At 39.1% G+C, this 21,162-nt stretch overlaps 1 protein-coding gene across 2 annotated transcripts; it reads left to right on the top strand.

Annotated features, from left to right (window-relative positions):
* Positions 1 to 1,686: 1,686 nt before the first annotated feature.
* Positions 1,687 to 20,251, top strand: CHODL (chondrolectin). 2 transcript variants are annotated; one of them, XM_036243277.1, is made up of 7 exons: positions 1,697 to 1,775; positions 10,011 to 10,320; positions 10,551 to 10,708; positions 14,307 to 14,393; positions 16,720 to 16,822; positions 18,141 to 18,219; positions 19,738 to 19,796. In XM_036243277.1, the coding sequence occupies exons 1-7, from the start codon at positions 1,697 to 1,699 to the stop codon at positions 19,738 to 19,740; spliced, it is 819 nt and encodes a 272-aa protein (XP_036099170.1). In that variant the 3' UTR covers positions 19,741 to 19,796. The 2 variants fall into 2 exon arrangements, with proteins under 2 accessions (XP_036099169.1, XP_036099170.1); XM_036243276.1 differs by lacking the exon at positions 18,141 to 18,219 and having other exon boundaries at positions 1,687 to 1,775; positions 19,738 to 20,251.
* The last annotated feature ends 911 nt before the right edge of the window (positions 20,252 to 21,162 follow it).

Below are 21,162 nucleotides of genomic sequence, written 5' to 3'. Positions count from 1 at the left end.
TAGTAGTGAAATGAAAACATCCATGCCCTCTACAAGATGTGTTAACTGCCCGCCGCCTGATATCAGATTAGTATTTTTGTAGTTATACAAGCAGAGGTGAAGGGATAGACATCATTATAATTCTTTTGGAATTCTACATTTTTGAGTAGGGTGGGCTTAGTTATATCTAAGGTCTTCACAAATGCTAAACTTTCTTATTCTGCAAAGCTTGTCCTTAATGTAGCACGATTAACCTTTTGCAAGAAAATAGTCCAACACATGTTTATGGTGTTCTGTGGCTTATGAAAAATAGACAGGGAGGTGTCACAGGAAACTTTACTACCCATTAAAAACAACAGATTTTAACAAACCCTGGGGCACTTACAGCAACGTAATGGCAAATACCAATCCTACTTCCGGAAGTTCATTGTGAAAGGGTCCTCAAGGTTCCTATCATGTGCTATAGATGAGACTCATGAACTTCTTTCCGGCGCTCCAGGAAACCCTGGCACCCTTGGGTGGACTGTTTTAGTAAAGACTCGTAAGGTTACAGAAAAATGCCTTTGTAGGTTTCAGAAGGAGTCTTGCTTCTAGCAAACCCTAGGTCACTGATATACTATTGCAAAGAAATACAGACATTTATATCCATGAAATTCCCAAGTATTCAGAATATCTATTTTGCCTCGATGTTTTCTCTGGGGCTGCAAAGACTAAGATTAAAACCAGTCAGGAAAACGGTGCTTCAAATCTTTCAATTTACAATTTACTCCTGTGGCAATTTAGTCAAACAACCTGCTTGGAAGTCATCTATTTGCAAAACCTAGATGGGGGAAAACCTGCCATATTATATAATTCACTACGCAGGTTTTGGCTCCCACTCCGCCAATCCATCTTAAATAGTGGCTCGTGCCCTGCATCTAGCAATACATATGATCAAGCAATTTAGCACAAAAAAAAAAAAAAAAAAGGAAGGAAAAAAAAAAGAAAGGCCCCACGACTTGGCATCCCCATGGACATTAATCTTTGAGAAAACCAAATGGGTCCAACTTTTGCCAGAGTTTAATGGCAAAGCTGTCACATTTTACACAAATGAGCCTCGGCTCTGTTAGCGAAGGAAAGAAAGACCAGGAGGAGCGGAGCGGAGGAGGTGGAGCTGCTGAGTGGACTGTTTTCAAAGTGGCTCCAGTCTTTAGGGGAGGGGCCGGGATGCTCCACAGGGCAGGAGAGACGAAGTAGTTAAAGATTGTGACTAGCGAGGAGCGGGAGCCTCGGGACGTGGGTATATAAGACGGCATCTCCGGCGCAGAGCTGCTGCTGCTGCTGCTGCCGCCGCCGCCACCGCCCTGAGACCCGCCGCCAGGGCGCACGGACTCCGTCCCTCACTCGCGAGAAGCCCGGGAGAGGATCCAAGCGGCCCGTGGGATCTAACCAGGCTCCTGTTACAGACCTGAAACCGACAAGGGACCCCCTAACTTCTGGTCCCTCTCCGTCAACGCGCACCCCCGGCTGGCGCGCTCTAGCCCAGTACACCCGCGCGACACCCGCCCGCGCCCGGCGCAGGTCCGGCCACAGGCGATGCTTGCAGGGGACCCGGCGGCTGGGCTCGGGCGACGCGAGTAGAGCCCGCGGGGAGGCAGAGAGGATCGGGGGTTGGAGCCCGGCTGCGTGGCCGGCAGAGGCCGCCTTCAGCGCGCACAGTCCCTGCCGCCGCGCCGCGATGAGCCGCGTGGTCTGGCTGCTGCTGGGCGCCGCTCTGCTGTGCGGACACCGCGCCTTCTGCCGCCGCGTGGTCAGTGGTGAGTGGGCGCCCGCCCGCGAGGACGCGAGGCCGGGGATCGCGGGGCGCGGGCGGGGGCGGTGCGGGCAGCCCGTCCTGGGCTGGAGGCTCGCCCTGGGTTGGAAACCTGTGCGGGATAGGGGCCGGGAGGAGGCGTGGGAAACGGGTTCTGCTCTGCGTTCTCCTATGCCCCTCAAAATACACGCAGAAAGTTAAAAATGTTCGGAAGTGCCTGGTTCAATAGCTGCGGGACGAGCTCTGCTTTATCTTGAGCAGCATACGTTTTCCAGGAGTAACCTATTTCCACTTTCTTTGTAAGAGAGTTGGTCACAGGGCAAGCTGGGCACCTGCGAGAGGGGTGGGGTACCGCGGGCACAGAGGGAGCCCAGGGGCAGAAGGGCCACTGCAGAATGCCACCCCCTGTTGGCCTGGCTCCACATAAATCCCCACGCGTGTTCACTGGGGGGATTTCGGAGACGCTCACCGACCCCTGGGCACACTTCCTTTGTTCTTGGGAGGGCTGACGAAGACCAGGGCACTGGTCATGGTGCCTAATGCCTTTCCTTGGCACCCGTCATTGCAAGTTGGGGACTTCTCTGCCAATGAAGTCCTCTTGAGTTGGGCTGAGGTGTTCTCCGTGACGACTGCAGGTTCGTGCTCCCAGGAGGTGTCCAATTGGTCGGTGGAGTCAGTGCAAGGGAAATGGATCAGAATTGGCAAGCTTCCCAGAGTTCGCTCTGATTTTTCTTTTCCTTCGCCGTTCACTCTCCTATTGTTGAGCAATTTATATTTGATTCACTCTTTCTTACTTTTGGGGAAGGTCTCTTGAAAACAAGGTTCTCAAAAGCCTGGGGTGCATGAATAGGGCCTTGCTGAAAATTGAGCATAGGTATCTTCTTTTATTGAAATCTCTTGTGATGCTAATTAAAGTGTTGCAATGAATATTTTTTAATGTATATGGACATGTGTTTTAAGCGCAGGACGGTTTTTAATGTAAAAAGCACAAATTCCTTTTCACATTATGTGCATCTAATAACAGGTGTCACTAGAGGTAGAGATAGATGACAGATGACAGCAGCTTAATCAGCAGTGAAGCCAGACCTTTTTAGAAACTGGCATATTAAGCTTGTTACTGATCTCCCCCTCAGCAATATGTGATGGTCTACATCTTCAGAATACAATTCTTAAATGTGTAGTTATCTTTCACTCCCTACTAACTTTTTGGCACTCTAGAGACACTGGAATGAACTACATTGTGAAATGTCATTTAGAAATGCATGCTGCTTACTTTTTTTCTTTTATTTTGGAAGAGAATCAGACTGTTAATATTTATAAAATGAAAACTTTACTGTGTCAAATAAGGCTATTATAGAAGCCATACCATTAGCTCCTTTACCCCCTAATTTAACTTGAAGGGAAAAGTTTACTATTTGGGCTCATCTGAATCACATATCTGACTGCTTTTGTGTTTATCAGATTATTATTTTTTTTTTGCAGATGAATAAACATCAAAGATCAGGCTTTGAGCACAAGGTGTTTTTTAAACATGTAGAAACATTTCTTTGAATTGAATAGTATCCTTTTAGTATATTCTTATTTTTATGACTTAAACTTTGCAAGGGAGGAAAAGAGATATATAATGCAAAAATAGAACTTACAAATTGTTGGTGAACGTTTATTCTGCATTCTGTTATTGCACAAATTGTTGCAAACCTTTTGCTGTGTTCTCCTGTTATTTATAGGCATCTTGTAGGTGACATCTGGAAAATTTCTAATTAACTGAACATGATCTATTTGATTTAGCATAAATGATGATGTTTACTTGATATTAAAACAATTAAATTTTTCTTATGAATGATTTAATTGTCTTTGGCCATACAAGTTCACATGGACATTTAAGCATTATAAATTGATTTGAGATCTTATGCTTTGAAGATTATCTTTTTAAAATATATATATTTCAGCCATAATGGCATGAACACAGAGAAGTTTAAACCTGGACATTTTGGAAGTAGTAGGTCTAATCTGCCTGATCAATGTTAAGTTTCGAGTGATGCACCAACTTTTTCATGCCACTAGGGACCATTTACCAAAATTCCCAAGTATCTGTTGACTGCAACAGGTTTCTTGGGACCATTATAAGGAACATACTTACAATGTATAAAATACATTTTCTATTAATTAAATATCAGAAATTATTTATAATTTCTATGTAGTATACCAAAATAATCACCCCAGAAAAATGGCAAGAATGTATAAAACAATCCTTTATAGAAATTGTCATGTTAGTACTTTAAAATATTCACTTATGAGATAGTTTCCAGTATTATAAAAATTGAGATAAATGAAGTGAAAATATTTTTGGAAGAAATAGCATTTCAAACAACTTCATCATCATCTTTCCTATAAGATTTATTACTAGCTAGCAATAGTAGCAAAGTCTTTTATAGGTTAGTTGCCATGCTTATTTTGATGCATGAATATGCAATGCAAATATATAACCATGAGGATAACAATCAGAGCGTGTTTAGTGAGTTCATGATTCTAAGATGGAAACTACTTTTAGGGTCTTAGACCTGTACTGATTTGTTGCTGAGTACAGATGTGTAGAGATTACCTATGGGACTGCAGTCATTTAATTTTGTCAAGTGACTGGCAGATAATGAAATCTTTCGGACAAAGGTAAGAGGATTTTGCCCATGGATTTTTCATATGGATACATATGAAAAAGAAGAGTTCAAAATTCAGGTTCCTAAGATGGGAAGATGTGTTTGAAGAGCACGTAGATGTGTATTATTTTAACCTCTCCCTCTTTTTTTAGTGCACCCAGCAGTGATTCCCAACCTGTTTCTCCTGCAAAATGGCATTGACTGTGTTTCATGGTAGCTCCAAGTTTCTGCAGAACATTTTAATATGTATTAATTTGAACTTATTAAAATTGGCAAAAATTTCATTTAGGAGACTGGATGATTTAGAGACCTCTCTTTTTATCATACAGATGCCACAGAATACTGCAAAATCGTGGTGGTGTTCAGTAGCCTATAGATTAACAGAACAGCAAAGGAGATGCAAAAAACTGATATCCCAGCCTCTGGTAGTATTCCATGACATCATCAAAAAACATAAAGTGATGACGGTGCAGTTTTCAAAGATGCAATTACTTTAAGTATCTCTTGGGCAAGAAAGGAACAAATTAATCTTATTACTAGACATTTCATAAACTACACATTTATCATAACCATTAATCCCTAACTGCTGTTTTTCAGCATTTTATGGCTTTGTTTCTATAACTCTTTTTCCTGAAGATGGCAACATCTGTGCCATTAACAAAAGAAGAGAGTCAGTATTGTTCGATAAAGGGGTGCAAGTGGGAATCCCGAGGATGTTCTCACCAACGACTCTGTGCTGGGCACCTCGTGTTTGGTAGCCAGATGTACACACAGGCAGGAGAGACTGTTTCACTGTTTTAACACATTACTGGTGATATAACATGGCCTGACAACTTGATTCAAGTTATCCGCCTTGTAATTGAGGAAGAAGTCCTCAATTTGGGCCTTGTTTGTTTTATCTGGAAAATCAAATGGCTCCATAAAACAATCATGAAGGACATATATCATCTGAAGATATGAGATTGATGTTCCAATATCAATCCTGTGGCTAAATGTTCAGTAATAGGGAACCCACAATCTACTTAGAAACAAACTCTGAAGTTCCAACCCCTTGCATTTATTAGTCACCCAGTAATCAATAATCAATCAATGTTCATAATTATAACAGAAAACATGAATAATGTATTTATTCATCAACCCCTTTATTTATTGAATCTTTCAGCTTAGAAAAAGTGTTGTATTTGAGACAGATCAGGGTGCTGCACGGGAATCTGGGTAGATGCACGAACTGGAGAGCCTGGCGGTTCGGTTCTGAACCCTGATTCTACCACTTAGGAGCTGTGTGAATTTGGGAAAACAACTTGACTTTTCTTTGTTCTCTTCTGTTTTAAACATAGGACGAGAGCACCTGGAGCACAGGGTTGTTGAGGGCTACAAGGGTTTGACACAAGTCTACAGGTCATATTGTGCCCAGGAGTGCCTGCCAAGAAGCTGAGAGGGGACTCGGCGTGGCCAGCCCTGAGCCTGGAGCTAAGGCCACCTGGAGGAAAACACTTTTTATATGTTTTCTCTAGCCGAACAGCGTATATCACCAGGAGAGATTGTTTCCTCATTTACTCAAAGGCATGGATTGTGCTAACACTGAGGCCCTGCATACTAAACTATTGATGATAAATGTCAGGCTACTATTATTTTATTACTATTATTTCTTCAAAACTCATAACCACTCATGTTTTAGGTAAGAAAGCCGAGACCAGGAAAGTTTAAGGTATGTCCCCACAGTTCAAGTCCAACTCTGGGATTCCAAGCCACTTCTGATGGATTGAATGCTTGAAATCTTAAATCACCCAGTTACTTGGGTTACTTTGTTATTTTGATTTTAAAGGTTAGAATTTATAACAAATGTGAGTCTCATCTCCTTGTCAGGAAGCGTGTGGCATTTCCTAGCGGGGGAGGTGGGTGCGGCTGCCACCACCATGTAGAGTGACCCAGCCTCCAGTTTTGGTTTCGTTTACCAATGTGGGAAACTGGATTACAGCATCATCTTCATAGTGCACCATGCAGTTCATTGCATTATAAAATCTCTGTAGCAAAAATAAAGTTTACTGTAACAAAACTTATTTTTTGTAAAGGAAAATTCTTAAGAAGTTGGCGTAATATTGAACACTGGAAGCAGACAGAACACAGGATCAAAATCTTTCCCTTCCTTTCTGGCTCAGAAGTGTTGGCATCCCTCAGAGGCCTGTCTGGGGGAGCACCAGCATGCTCTTCAGGGTGATGTTGAGGGGAGCAAGAAAGAATTATGAAAAACAAATTCATAAAGTGTTTCCAGGCCAGGCAGTCTGCTTTGGGTTTATCATGTAGATCCTCTTTCATACAACTTTTTTCTCTGCAGCCTCAGGTAGGTCATAATTGAACAATGGAAATTCATAAAATGTCTTCTACATTTTATTGAGTAATGTGCTATAAGTGCAGTACTTATTTAATATTGATAATATATGATTATAGTGTGAGGTCTAAGGAAAATTTTTATATTTTCCTGAAAAACTGAGGACTCATCTTTCAGAAAGTTAATACATATAAACAAAATAAAACCAAACCCTAGATCCTTTCTATTCAGGAAGAAATAAGGAAATTGCAATGCACTTATGAGTCTGGCCCCACTTTTACGTTGTTGCCAAAAGCACTTAAAACTCTGCCAATATTTAGCGCTAAAGGAATGTTAATGACTAAGAAAAAAGACGAAGTCATATGTTCATGGAAATAGAGCAGTCTTAGCTCTGATAGTGATAGGAATGTTTATTTTAATAGGCAATGCTGAGAATTATCTCTAAATAAAAGTTCATGAGTACATAGGTAGTTGTGTGTGTGTGTGTGTGTGTGTAACCAATAGGTGTAGACTCCTAGGTGGAAGGTCTTTTTTCTCTCTTGTAAATAAGCCAATAGTCAAAGGGTATTTCTCAGCACAGGTGCTAGGCAACATTTAGTAAATTATTGTTAGATAGTATCAAGGTAGCCTTCATGCAGCAGAAACTGTATACAATGACCTGAATATTTATCTGAATGTTATGGGTAGTAGAATAGTAGGTGGGAGAGTAGATGGGTTGGATGGAAATAGATGTCATAGACGGAAGATTAGAATTCCTGTGTTTTAAATTGGTGGATGGAAGATTTTATCTGAATATAACATTTAAACAGGAATGCTCCCTGTGATCTCACAGAATGAGAGGGGAGCTCATCATAATGCTTCTCTAGGAATATTAGCCCTCACAGAAGTGGGAAAAGTTGCTTCCAGATCGGTATTAATGGGGCTTTTCTGGGAATCAGGACAGCATCTGTTTCCCAGCTGCTGGAGTTCCACTTCGATTATAGCAAATGTGATCAGCTGAAATGACAGTGAGCAGGTCAATAGCTTTTTCTTTTGCTGCAACTTGGACTAAATTTGCCCAGTAAGGTGGAAATCAGTGAAGTGCAATTGGATGTAAAGAAATCCAGTGTCAGCTTTAACTGACTATGATGTATGCATGTATCATTAAAAGAACTGCAGTGTTTCCATAATTTCCTAAAAACTGCCATGCCAGGTCTGAACTGCTAGTGACTTCTCAGTTCAAAATCTGCGGACACAGCTGGTATTCAATCAATACACTTTGGAGTTAATGTCTATCTGTAGCTGGTAGTTGGCCACTGTCCTGATTCTCTGAGAGTTCCCTGGGAATGCAGCCACCACAATCTCCACCGCCTCGCCCAGGACCCGGGACCTCTCCATCATCCACAGCCATAGCAAGTGTCAGGCTGGCTGTCATCCAGGGCCTGCCTGTGCAGTACTAGTTGTTAATTATTTTAGATATAACCCCTGTCTGTGGATTTTCTCTTGTTCTTTTTATTCCTCTGAGACTAACATTTATCTACTTTGCTAATACCTAATAGTGGTATTAAAATTTTCTCATGACACTAAAAGCTCTTATGCATTTAATTAGAATTTCTATCTTAATTTTATAACAAGTTTAGCCTCATCACTTTTGTATCCACACCATAAATAATAAATCTGTGTTGCACTTACTTTTTTATTTTACAAAAGATAATGAGCAGAGACTTTTAGCAATCATACTTATGCATCTTCTGAATGCATATTTGTTACATAAATAATTTTATTTATTAAAACTTCTGGATAACCTCTCTCCCTTTTTTTTTTTTAATTTGGCTTTTTGACATCTTGTGAAACAATCTAGTTGTACAAGTTTAATATTTTCAAAGTGCTGGAATCAAATCCAAGTCTCATAGTTCTTAGAAAGAAAAACCAAACAAATTGAAACCTCAAGGAAATGCAGTTAATAGATATTTTGAAACTTAGAAGTATGTAAAGGATGTAGAAGATGAAAATGGAAACAGAGCCTGATTTTAAAATATAGGCATAAAAATCACTAGGCTTCACAGCATTGTTAGAACATTACCAGAAACAGCATTTTAAAATAATGAAGTCATCACAAAACCTAATAATAAACTAGGAGAATTTTTAAAAATAATAATTATATTAGACTCAATCATTGGGACTTTCATCATCATCTCTCAAGGAAAGTTTCAGACTGATTTGTCCATTTGAAGTCTCTTTAATTCCAGTTTCCTGTGGATGCTCATACTACTCTGTTATTTTTCATTAACAATTAGCTGGGGCAGTCTGTTAATTTGTTCATATTATTCAGTGTGTTGCTTCTGGGTCCAGATCATGGTTAATGAGACAGAGGACAACTGGCTGCCATTTTATTAGTTGACCGTTCTCTGCTTGTGTCAAGTTATTGAATGCTTGTCACTCAAGCACTGTTGTGAGGTTAATGGCCTTCCGCCATGCCTGCTCCTTCCTGCCTCTGGGTGTCATCGCGGGTCATTAATTGCTGACTCGGAGAGTGGATATGATACCAACATTGCAGTTTGATATCCTGTAATTAAGAGAGCAAAGCTTGGATGCTTTATTTTTTAGCCAGTGTTTAACCACAATCCCCCACCCCCAGCCCTCCACCACTGACAACTTTTCTGAATTGCCTAAAACATCAAATACATAGTGAAAAAAAGCCTTCAATCGCAATAAGAATAATGTTCATGCAGATGAATCCTAAGAAAGCAGTGAAGCTGTGCCTTCATTTTCTCATAAAGTCATTTAACTTAATTTTACATAAATGGTGAAATAGTCTGTTTTCCCAGGCTAACGCTAAGCTGAAATCAGACAAAGACTAAGAAAGTGGTGTAGGGCGTGGACAGCGGCTTGGGGATAAGGAGCATGACCAGGGATTTGTGGCAGATTTGAAGTTGACAACCAGAGATCAGCGGTGTACCAAAGAGATAATGAAAAACAAAACAAAACAGCATGGCCACTGGGGAGAATCTCTACAATCTTGGCCCACATGTTTGTTGGTAAAAAGAGGAGGGTGTGAACCAAAAATTCCATTGCTGGTAGATGTAGCCAAATCCTATGCGCTCCGGCCTCGTTATGCCCCGAGAGGATCCTGCCTGTGTGCAGTGGTCCTCGGGAAAGTCCATTCTGCTGAATATGTAGGCGTATGTGAAATTCACCTTTGACGGTTTTTAAAAATCAAACTTTTGGTTTTGTCTTCATCTGTTTTTTTTGTTTGTTTGTTTGTTTGTTTTTTCAGGCCAAAAAGTGTGTTTTGCTGACTACAAGCACCCCTGCTACAAAATGGCCTATTTCCACGAACTGTCCAGCCGCGTGAGCTTCCAGGAGGCCCGCCTGGCTTGCGAGAGCGAGGAGGGCGCCCTCCTCAGCCTGGAGAACGAAGCAGAGCAGAAGTTGATAGAAAGCATGTTGCAGAACCTGACGAAACCAGGCACAGGGATTTCTGATGGTGATTTCTGGATAGGCCTTTGGAGAAATGGAGAGGGGCAAGCATCCGGTACCTGCCCAGATCTCTACCGGTGGTCCGATGGAAGCACTTCCCAGTACCGGTGAGTGGGGTCCTGAGGGGGATTTCTGTTACCGGAAGAGGATGGCAGAACAGAGCAAGCGAAACCTCTTAGGAGTGTTCTCGCTGCTCTATACAGAGTGGGGCAAGAGTAGATTTCCCGCTGTGAATAAGCGAAGCACAGTTTATTCTTGTACTAGTGTTCATTAAGTATTGTATTATTTTTCATGTGAACAACTGTGGGCCTGCTCTTTCCTCACCCTGTGTTTGCAGAAACTGGTACACTGATGAACCTTCCTGTGGAAGTGAAAAGTGCGTCGTGATGTATCATCAACCTACGGCCAATCCTGGCCTTGGAGGCCCCTACCTTTACCAGTGGAATGACGACAGGTGCAACATGAAACACAATTACATCTGCAAGTATGAACCAGGTAGGGTGGACTGTAAGTTGATATAGCAGGTTTTGTGAATATCTGCTTATGTTGAGTTTTATCTTTAAGCTTTGCTACCTTGACTTTTTGTTTTTCTGCTATGAACATGAAAATACTCTGCAACTTGTCACCCTGAAGCACACTGCGTGCTGTAGAACAAACTGCCAATGAATGAAATAGGACCAAGGTAACTAGACACTATAGAAACAACAGTACCTAGAAATAGAAACTACAGTCACTAGAAGTAGAACTAGAGAGTATCTAGAAACATCTGGAGTGGTGTCTTTAAGAGAAAAGAATCATTTTCTGATATTAAGGCCAAACTGTGGTTTTATAAATAGATTTAATGAAAAATAAACACTTATTTTAAAATAGTTTAAATATGTAGTATAGTGTGTGTGAAGGAGGTATACTACCAGAGCACTGATGGATTTACACACCTGAGCAACAGTTCTTTGGGTGATTATCTGGGGAATTTAAGAGATCAAAGGAACCTTCTCCTGGAACATTAGCCTATTATTTCATGGCATACTACTTGGCACGTGCTCCTCAGTGAATGCCAAACTGGTCATTGTTCAGTGAACTATCCATGGTGAGAAAAACTAGGGGCATGTGCCATGTTCTTGCTGTGATCCTCATTCTTTGACATATGCCTCCTTATTCAGCTTTGCTTGAAGTCTCCGTATGAGAAGATTGCATTGACCTGAGCTATACCAGTGTGGTTTCCTATGGAAAGAGTAATTTGAATTACTTGGAATACGACAGCTCAACTGAATTGATATTTGACCAAAAGAGAGATTAATCACAACTGTGCAAGCTCATTTAAAAAAATACTTTAAGAAAGTCAAATTAGATATTTAGGCTTTGAGGTTTCTTGTTTGTTTTGTTTTATTGTGGCTATTTGTCTCTCAGTGTTTGGAAGTGTCATTTTAACTCTTCTGCCTGCTTGACCTCATGTGTGCATGGAAGGCAATTATAATCAAGTACTGCCATTTCCATTGTTCTCTTGAAATTACATGATTCCTTTTTCTCATAAAACCGTAAATCACAAGGGATTATTTGGATTAGATTTACTCTTCACTCATGTTTATCCTGCTCTTGAGTATATTAGCCAATTTTCTATCCCTGGTGAATTTATTCTTTAGCAATCTCGAGGTTGCTAAATCCATCATTACCCCTTCAGAAGCCTTTACAAAGCCAAATTAACTACGCTCTTAGGTTCTCTGTTTTTATTGTTATTTTTCCTTAAAACATAGAAAGTTGAAATTCTCTGATAAATTTGCAGCTATATTTACTTGAAACTATTAAATGAAACAGAGTATATTATAGAATCTTTTAAATACAATATTGTCTTTTTCTCTGAGCTTTCGGATGAACAATTTGACCCTAAATACATTTGTTTATTTCATTTTATTAATTTTTACCTTCATAGTTACATTATTTAGGACACTAAACCACAGAATCTTCTTGACTTTTTTCATTTTAGATCATCTAGGTTTATATTACTCATGGAAGAGCATTGTAGACATAAAATTATTTTTTTCCTTTATCTTCTATATACTACCTAAATTGTCAAATATCTGTATGTTATGAACAATATTTTATTGTGTATTTATCGTTTTTGAATCACATGTCTAGTTTTACAGTTGGTTTTATTAATGTACTTAGAAATTGTATTCTTTACCTTACTTTAAATATTTTCATCTTTAGCTATTTTCTATTTAGTTAACCTTCCTCAAGCTTACTATTTTATTTATAAAGGATGTTGGTTTCACTAAATTCCTTGGCTATAGTCAGTGCTTTTTCTTAGTATTGAATGGTTAGCTTTTTAGTGGTGAGAGTGTTGGAGGATTAAGCAGTGGGATGGTTTGAAATTTACAAATCATAACACTAATTATTGTGAACTTGATTCTTCAACCAGACCCAAGCTACTGTGTGGTTTGAACTTAGTCTTCTTTCTGCTCTGACACACCATCTAAGCATGACTAATCATATCCAAAGTGGTAAAATATTAACCTAGCTAAGCAGAAAATGAAAAATTTACTTCTGAATTTGCTCGCTGTCTTTGCCATCGTTTTTGTGATTGTCCTGCGAGTTGCATATCTGTTCTTTAGCTCCACCAATGTTACCCGAACACATTTTTATGGGGATATGTTAGAATCTAATTTTTGCATTTATTAAAAGTTCATTATATACTCTTGTTCTTAGACATTAAAAATAGCATGTATGAGATTATGTTTCTAAAACATTGTTACTTAGTCAGCAGCTGCATTAACTTAAAATTATGTTTAAAATAACCAATTCTAGGTTGATAAATTACATAATATCTGTATTATTTCTTCAGCAAGTACCAGTTGAGCATAGGCATAGAGTGCCCAGGTTCTGCAGAAGAATAAGTGTAGGGTAAGACTGTACCTAGAGAGGGCTATTAAAGTGTCAGGGTGAAATATGTATACAAGAACAATAAATATTATTATAAGATGGCATATGATTAAAATTCCACTGAATAGAGACTATATGGCCAAATTAGAGAAGTGAACATTACATTAAAATGATTTGCTATTGTGAAACTAAGTTAAGACGCTGTATATGTTCTTTATTTTCCATCACTTGACAACAATAAGCAGGAAATTACATTTTTGGAACAAATGAAAACAAAATTACAGGGCATTTTCTTACTAATTTAATTTACATTCACTGAAATATTAATGTAACTAATAGGACCTGGAAAAAAAAACCCACCAAGTGACAGAGCAGTACCAGGTTATGGGAAGATATTTCAACTTATTTTAAGGGCATGACAGTTGAGAAGATCTCATCTTATAAAACCAGGAAAAGAAACAACTCACAAGCCTTAGTTTATTAGTACATTTTGAAGAGGTAGACCCTGTTGGAAAGCAAATATAAGGATGGCATTATTGGTATAGGGCAGAAATGTGATTGGAATGTTATTATTATTGTTGTTGTTGTTGAAAGTATTACAGATGTCCCCCTTTTTTCCTCAATGACTCTCTTCTTCCCTCTCCCTCCTACCCCGCTCCTGCCTTCCCCAGCCTAGTGTCCATGCCGATTGGTTGTGCATATATGCATATAAATTATTTGATTTCTCTCTTCCATTATTTGAATCATCAATTCCAAATGCAATTCATATATAATCTTCTGCTGATTATTATAGTGAGGAGAAACCTAAGTATCACACTGATATTAGTACCCGAACCATCTTCGCTTGCCGTTGAGTTGCAGGCAGTGGCTCACATTCTATGGTCACTGGTTCCTGTTGGTCTTTGCCCGGCTTGTGCCTGCTTTGGCATCATTGCCTGTAGCTGGCTGTGTTAGCCCAGACATGCTGTTGATTGCTAATGTAGTTACGGGTGGCAAGGATTCACCAAGTAGATGCTTGATTTAAAGATAATTAAATGTGGACTTTCTAGTTAGATAATTTCATGTAAATTTAAATTCAAAATAAAATTCTTAGCTGTAAGTTGTTCAGAAGTCAAAACTCTAATGTTTGTATAGTTTTATAATAAACTTATTTTCATGTATGTTTGGATTTCTCTTATTTATCATTACCTATGATATCTGTACTTATTATCTACAGAGGTGAATCCAACAGCTCCCGGAGAAAAGACGTATTTTACAAACCAACCAGGAGACACCCATCAAAATGTGGTTGTTACTGAAGCAGGTAATTCATTCCTATGTCTTTAACTTAACTCCTCTGGCAAGAACAGACACTGTACATTTAAATTCTGTTTCTAGTTGGCCCCAACTTTTCTTGTTGCTTGGTGAAGCGGTACACTGTATATGGGCCTATGGAAATTTACTTTTGAACTAAGTTAGAACAAATGATGCTAAGCTGGTTTTTATTTATTCCTTATTTCTTTATTGATTTTAGAGAGACAGGAAGGAAGAGGGAAAGAGAGATGGAAACATTGATGAGAGAGTTTGATTGGCTGTCTCCTGCATGCCCCACAACCTGGGCAGGTGCCCTGATCGGGAATCAAACCGGTGACCTCTTGGTGCTATGGGTCAATGCTGAACCACTGACCCACACTGACTGGGCCTAAGCTAGTTTTTAAATACAAGAAACTATTTTGGCCCTGGCCGGTTTGGCTCAGCGGTCAGAGAGTTGGCCTGCGGTCTGGAGAGACCCGGGTTCAGTTCCCGCTAAGGGCACTTACCTCGTTTGCAGTTTGTCCCTGGCCCTGGTTGGATCGTGTGGGTGGCAACTACTCAATGTGTCCCTTTCACGTCGATGTTTCTCTCTCTCTCTCCCTCCCACTCTATCTGAACAAAATATCAAAGGATGTCCTCAGGTGAGGATAAAAATAAATAAATAAAAATAAATAAATAAATAAATAAATAAATGAAACTATTTTGTTTTTTTCCTGATCCATTGTATATAGTATTAAACTAAGTAATCCCTGCTAAAATCTGAATCTACAAGGAACCTCCCCAGCAATGTGTAGGCGTTCCTATGTAAATTTGCACATGCAGGGCCTGCAAACAGTGGTGTGCTGGTAAATGTTTAAGGACTGGCTAGGGTGAGGTGGGTATAAAATAAAAGGCCTGATTTGTAGGCTTCACAGTTTTCTGTGCTGCAAATACTCCCTGGCTGATTTCAAGTTACCAAAGTGATGTCACTGAAGAGCAGCGTGGGAAGAATGTATACAAGGAGCTCTCCACCCAGGTGCCTCTAACACACCACTGTCTGCAAAGAAATAGTGACATCCCAATGCAAATTGCACGTTAGTCAGAAATCTTTTTAGCATGACCCTGTGCCAGTTGGGTAGAAATGTTGATTTATCTTAGCTGCTTTGTGAGAATTGAGACAAAGACCCCAGATCTCAAAAATCTTTCCACAGGCAATCCAAAATCCATAAAATAGTAAGGAATACTGTCTCTTTTTCTTTATTAATATATATGAGGGATCGTGATGGTATTTTAAAAAGGAAAGAAAATATTTCATGAATTTTTAAACATCTTGAAGTCACCTGCTGGAGGCTCAGAAGTTGATGAAAACATAGCAAATTATCATCAAATTACCCCATCACTAGACCTCAGCTAATACATCTTTTCATGTTAATAATGGAAGTGCTATGCAGTTAAATTGATAGTTTGCTCTAAGTTTGGTCCATTTTGGCCAGAATTATTTAGTTTAATAATAAAGTCTGCTTTTGATGAACTAAATGCATAGTTTTTCATTTGTTTTTCTTGTATGGATGTGATGTTAAAACTTAGTGCTCTTTATTTTTTAGATGCTTGATTTTAAACCATTCAGAAGATCCAAACCTAATTAAAGATAATCAGTAAATAATTTCATTAGGAATATTTTTCCCCTATGACATTGAAAAAATATTTAATAAAGACATTTTATGCTGTCTGAGACTTTAGTGTTTTATTTTACCAAGAATAGCCAACATGATCAAGTGTAATGGAACAGGATTAAAAAATGATTCATTTTAGAATTTAATTAAGATCAAGTCTTCATGCCTCTGGAGTCTTGAGTCTCTGGGTTATAACTGTATGATCAGTTCATATTTACATATTTTGGATCAATCCAAGGGAGTCCTGCATATCATCATGGCACTGAGTTTATTGGGTAGGATGATTACATGTCCGATAAATCAACAGTTATTTTAATAATGATTATTATTCTTTAATTATCAGAGCTTGGTTCTCCAAGTCAGAACTAAGAAGGATTAGGGAAGTGAGGTAGCTGAGGTTATTAATACATATGCACACTAGCCCGTATCTGGTACTTTTGGAAACATGGACATTGAACAGGAGCATGTCAAGCAGTGCAATGTGATTTTGTTTTTGAATTTTAGTAAACATGAATATATCATGTCATCAGATTATTTCGTTTTTAGAGAAGAACTTTGCTTAGACTCTATTTATTGATAATAATTTTATTTTACCTTAAACTATTGGAAAATGTTTATATACCTTTGATGTGGGAATTCTGCCTCATCTATCTTTTGTACACTAAGACTGTTTTACTTTTGTAGGCATAATTCCCAATCTAATTTATGTTGTTATACCAACAATTCCACTGCTCTTATTGATTCTGGTTGCTTTTGGGACCTGCTGTTTCCAGATGCTGCATAAAAGGTAAATAATTCATACATGTAGAGACACCTTGAAATGTTTTAAATTAGCCTAAAGTGATGTATTTTAAATTTCCTTAAGAAAGTTCTGGTTTTTGTATGTCTGTACCAATTCACTATACACAATCTAATAAGATACACCTTTTCACAGGATTCGTGCATTATCGCATTCAGTCCTTACAAGCCATATGAAGTAGGTACACTTCAGTTTCTATTTTTCAGTCGAGAAGATGGTGGCTTGGAAGGGTTACATGATTTGCCCTGGGTCTCATAACTAGCATATGTGCTAAATCTGAAATCTGAATGCTTGTAAGCTTACAACGTATGCAACTATACTGTTCCTCGTTTACTAAGTATAAGCATCAATGCTAAGTCTTTCAATCTGGACCTCAAGTTGAATGCAACACTTGATTCTTGTAGGTGTACTTTGTAGTATCTTTTCAAATTTTCAAGTCATACCCTTGTGCTTTGGTGCTCAGTCATTAGTCTATGGATGCCATGAGATAAAAAAGGGTGAAAATCGCCGGACTAGACATCTTTGTCAGAATGTTTCCAATAAAAATTGATCAGGAGAATGCCCCCATCAAATGCCCCCATAAATGACCTGCAAATACTTTATTTTTCTCTTTTGATGTTAATTCTTCTGCTTCTTTTCCTGAAATAAACCATAAAGAATCCACTAAGTAACAAATGTCCCAAAGAAAAAAGTAAAATAGATGTAAATGTTCAAGTTCATATAAAATTTAAAAAGCATCCAACCTGTGATTTGCTGGTTATTTAAGTAAGACATTTTGAATAATAACAATAAATAAAACTTGGAAAATACTACCACATTTTGTGTCCTCTTGGCTTTCCAATGTATATGTGAAACACGGTTGGAATTGCTTTCTAATATTTTGTACAGAATAAAGGCCATAGTAAATATTTAGTTCCTTTAATTCCTAAGAAAGCAATGACATAGAGGGAGGGTTTGATACATATCCCCCATAACCCAGCCAAACTCTTAAAGAGGAACTGTAAATAACAAGTCATCTTTAAAAAATTGCCTGAAAAATATTATGTAGACATTCTAATTCCTAAGGGAAATATTTCTAAGTGTCAATACTTGAGTTTTCCTTCTTCCAAATACTGTGCGTTATTGCAGGGATTCTGTTCACTCAAAAGTCTTGCAGGTTTCGCCATCTTGAAGATCTGTGGCGTTTTCATTGTTTGAAATTCTCAGAGTGAGAAAATAAACCAAAATAGAGTACCTCTAGATGCCGGAATTAGCTTTAGTGCATAATTTATTCGTTCTTAGATCCTCCCCTTTTCCTTTCTTCCAGGAAAGCAAGGAGAAACTTCATCAAAGACTCAACTCCATTATCAGCTGAGTGCCTTGCAGAAAGTTTAAATTCCAATCTGGTACACATGATGGTTTCTATCATTCCATGTCATGTTCAAAATAATAACTCTTGTTTCCTTAACTGCTAGTAACTCTTCAATGCAATACTAATGCTACGCAAAAACTACATTAATAACTTAATCACCTTTTTCATCATTAAACATTTTCATGTTTTTCATAAACTTTGCTTGATTTATTTTCCTTTCATGTTAGATGACTTCATAGCTAAAGATGTGTTGATTTTACTTGGATGCAAATCTCCGAAACATATAAAGGGAACATATTATCTTATTAGTAACACATTCACAGTTAAATGGAAGTCAATTAAGTAGTAGTATAAAAGTATATTGCTGAAGTTTGTTTAGGAGGAGGTTTTTTTTATTTTATTCTTTGTTTTTATTGATTTTTGAGAGAGAGAGAGAGAGAGAGAGAGAGAGAGAGAGAGAGAGAGAGAGAGAAATATCCATGAAAGAAATATTGATCTGCTGCCTCCTACATCATGCCCCCTACTAGGGATCGAGCCTGAAACCTGAGCAGGTGTACCAACTGGGAACCCAACTAGGACCTCTCAGTCCGTGGACTACACTCAACCCACTGAGCCACACCCGGCCGGGGCTTTTCTTTTATTCTTTGAAGGGGTTCCGCAAGGTCGGGTAGACAGAGTGAAAGGTGCGGGGACTGCAGAGGTGCTATCGGCGGGGAATCTATGGGAGGAAGGGCGTGCACAACACATGCACAGGACAGGAAGTGGTTAGTGATGCAGGTGAGGGTTCGTGATCAGGAAACTACACCAAAGGAATCGAGCTCCATCAGTAGTCTGGTGGAGGAGGACGGGTACACTCAGGAACAGACCCTTTTCCCGGAGCCCCAGAAGTGGTCGATTTATGGAGAGTTGAAGACAGCACTGCCCCAGGTGCAGGCTGGAAATGTGGACCCGGACTCTCCATCTGAGCAGAGTGACGTTCAGTCTCAGATCTGGGGAAACTCAGACACCCATAAATCACAGCACCTGAATCTCCACTGTTTTCAGAGACTGAAGCAAGACTTCCAGGGATTAGGTGACTTAATTGTAGGACTGAAAAACCGATGGGAGGAGGGGAATAGGAAGGTCCTTATACTTAGGAGAAAAGCTCTATTTTGATTATTTAGTATTCCATACAGCATATGCTAGTGGAGGAGTATTCAAAAAGCAATATTTCAAAAAGCATAGACTGAAGTCTTACTGGTGATAACAATGAAAATGTTGGCATTGTGTCAGACACATCTGTGCGTGTGTGTGTATCTGAATTCCGAACTATGAAGGATCCAACAGAGAACCATCTATTTTATTTTATTTTTTCATTATTTCATATGAACTGCTTACCATATTCACATACTGGAATAACCTAGAGTTCTTCGTAGGAATGAAAAAATAGGCTGGTGAGAGAAGGACCCTTTTGTAATAAGGCTCTGAGTTACGTCCCTCCGCTTGGACCAAGACATGCCCGGTGGGACAGGAAGTCTCATACATTGAGCTCTTTTCTTCTTATGTTTTTCAGTAAAGGAAGAACAAAAACTAGCCCGAACCAGTCCACACTGTGGATTTCCAAAAGCACGCGAAAAGAAAGTGGCATGGAAGTATAAAAACTCATCGACCGGCTCCAGAAAAGAAAACAGGGTTTTGTATAAAGAATGGCAGCAGAAGCTTAGCTTGGAATGGCTTGAAATCTCAGAGGATCTGTAGGATGAACTGTAAGCTCCCTCTTGAGGCAAATATTGAAATGAGTTTTCTATGTTTATTTCATTTACAAAATATGCTGTGCTAACAATGGAGTGAGACATGCTTATTGTGCTAAAGGATGCACCCGAACTTCAAGTAAATGGAACGGACCGTGCGGACAGACTTGCTAGCAACACGTCGGAAGTATGTGTGTCGGGGGCAGCTGTTTTCGCTTCTTTTACCTTTCATAGGTTGTAATCTAGTTAACGTAATGTAAATTGTATTGAAGTTTATGGTGTGCAAAAATATTTTCCCTTTATGTCGGTGTTTGATAAAAATGGCCGGTTCTAATATTTATTTTTATGGTGTTTTCATTCAACACATGCTGTTTTGATTAAAGAAATGTATCACTGTGGTCAACTGAATTCACAAACACATCAATATATTGTCATAGAAAGAAGTTTCCTTTCTAGAAATGATGCATCTTCCAGTTTCTCTGCTTTGGATCAGACAATGCGTAGGAAATGTCTTCGGAAGTAAGAAGCTATTTCATTCACTGTGGTATAAATCCACTCAAATATTTTACTTAGAGGCAAGAATTGTCTAATTTCAATTGTGCAAGACATGTGCCTTACAATTATTTTTAGTTTAAAATTCAACAGATTTTGTAATGACTTTGTTAATAACTGTATAAATAATATACTCAATCTAGAACAAAAGTAGTGGCATACACAATATAAATCATATGTCTTCACACGTTGCCTATATAACCACAGTAGCTCTCTGAGGGTTCCGGGGTCCATTTGGTCCCTCCCTTGACCACAAAACAAAGAGGGTTGTTTGGGGGTTGGGAAGAAACTGGAGGCAGATAACTGCATCGTTTGTCTAAGGTTTTTTTCTAGCTCTGTTTCGCCTCTGTGGGCATATAAAGGGGTTTCACAGCTGGGACAGGTGAGCAGTCACTTGGGTGTGGAGGTAAGCGCAGCACCTACATGTTAGCGAGGAAAGAAATGAGGAGTTAGGGTGGGAAATGGCTGGAGGGCATTGGCGATTCCGTGGTCATTGTTGAGGGTTTGGCTGGAGAGTAAACTGGGGCTCCTCTGTCTTGTCACCTGTTTTCTTCAGTGCTTGTGGCTCCTTCTTCTCAAGACAGTTGTGACCATTCGGTCTTCACATGTCCCTGTGCTCTTTTAACCAAATAAAACGTTCTTGTTTCTGAAGAAGGATCATTCGTGTCGTCTGACTCTCTCGAGTGAACCAAATA

Source organism: Molossus molossus, unplaced genomic scaffold, assembly GCF_014108415.1.
Source record: "Molossus molossus isolate mMolMol1 unplaced genomic scaffold, mMolMol1.p scaffold_m16_p_5, whole genome shotgun sequence".
NCBI classification, from domain to species: Eukaryota; Metazoa; Chordata; class Mammalia; order Chiroptera; family Molossidae; genus Molossus; species Molossus molossus.
This window is presented reverse-complemented; position numbering and strand designations above follow the sequence as displayed.

Coding starts and splice junctions, on each gene's coding strand:
- CHODL (XM_036243276.1), top strand. CDS start 1,697: ATGAGCCGCGTGGTCTGGCTGCTGCTGGGCGCCGCTCTGCTGTGCGGA. Junction 1,776..10,010: donor CTGCCGCCGCGTGGTCAGTG/GTGAGTGGGCGC, acceptor TTGTTTTTTCAG/GCCAAAAAGTGTGTTTTGCT. Junction 14,394..16,719: donor TGTGGTTGTTACTGAAGCAG/GTAATTCATTCC, acceptor TTACTTTTGTAG/GCATAATTCCCAATCTAATT.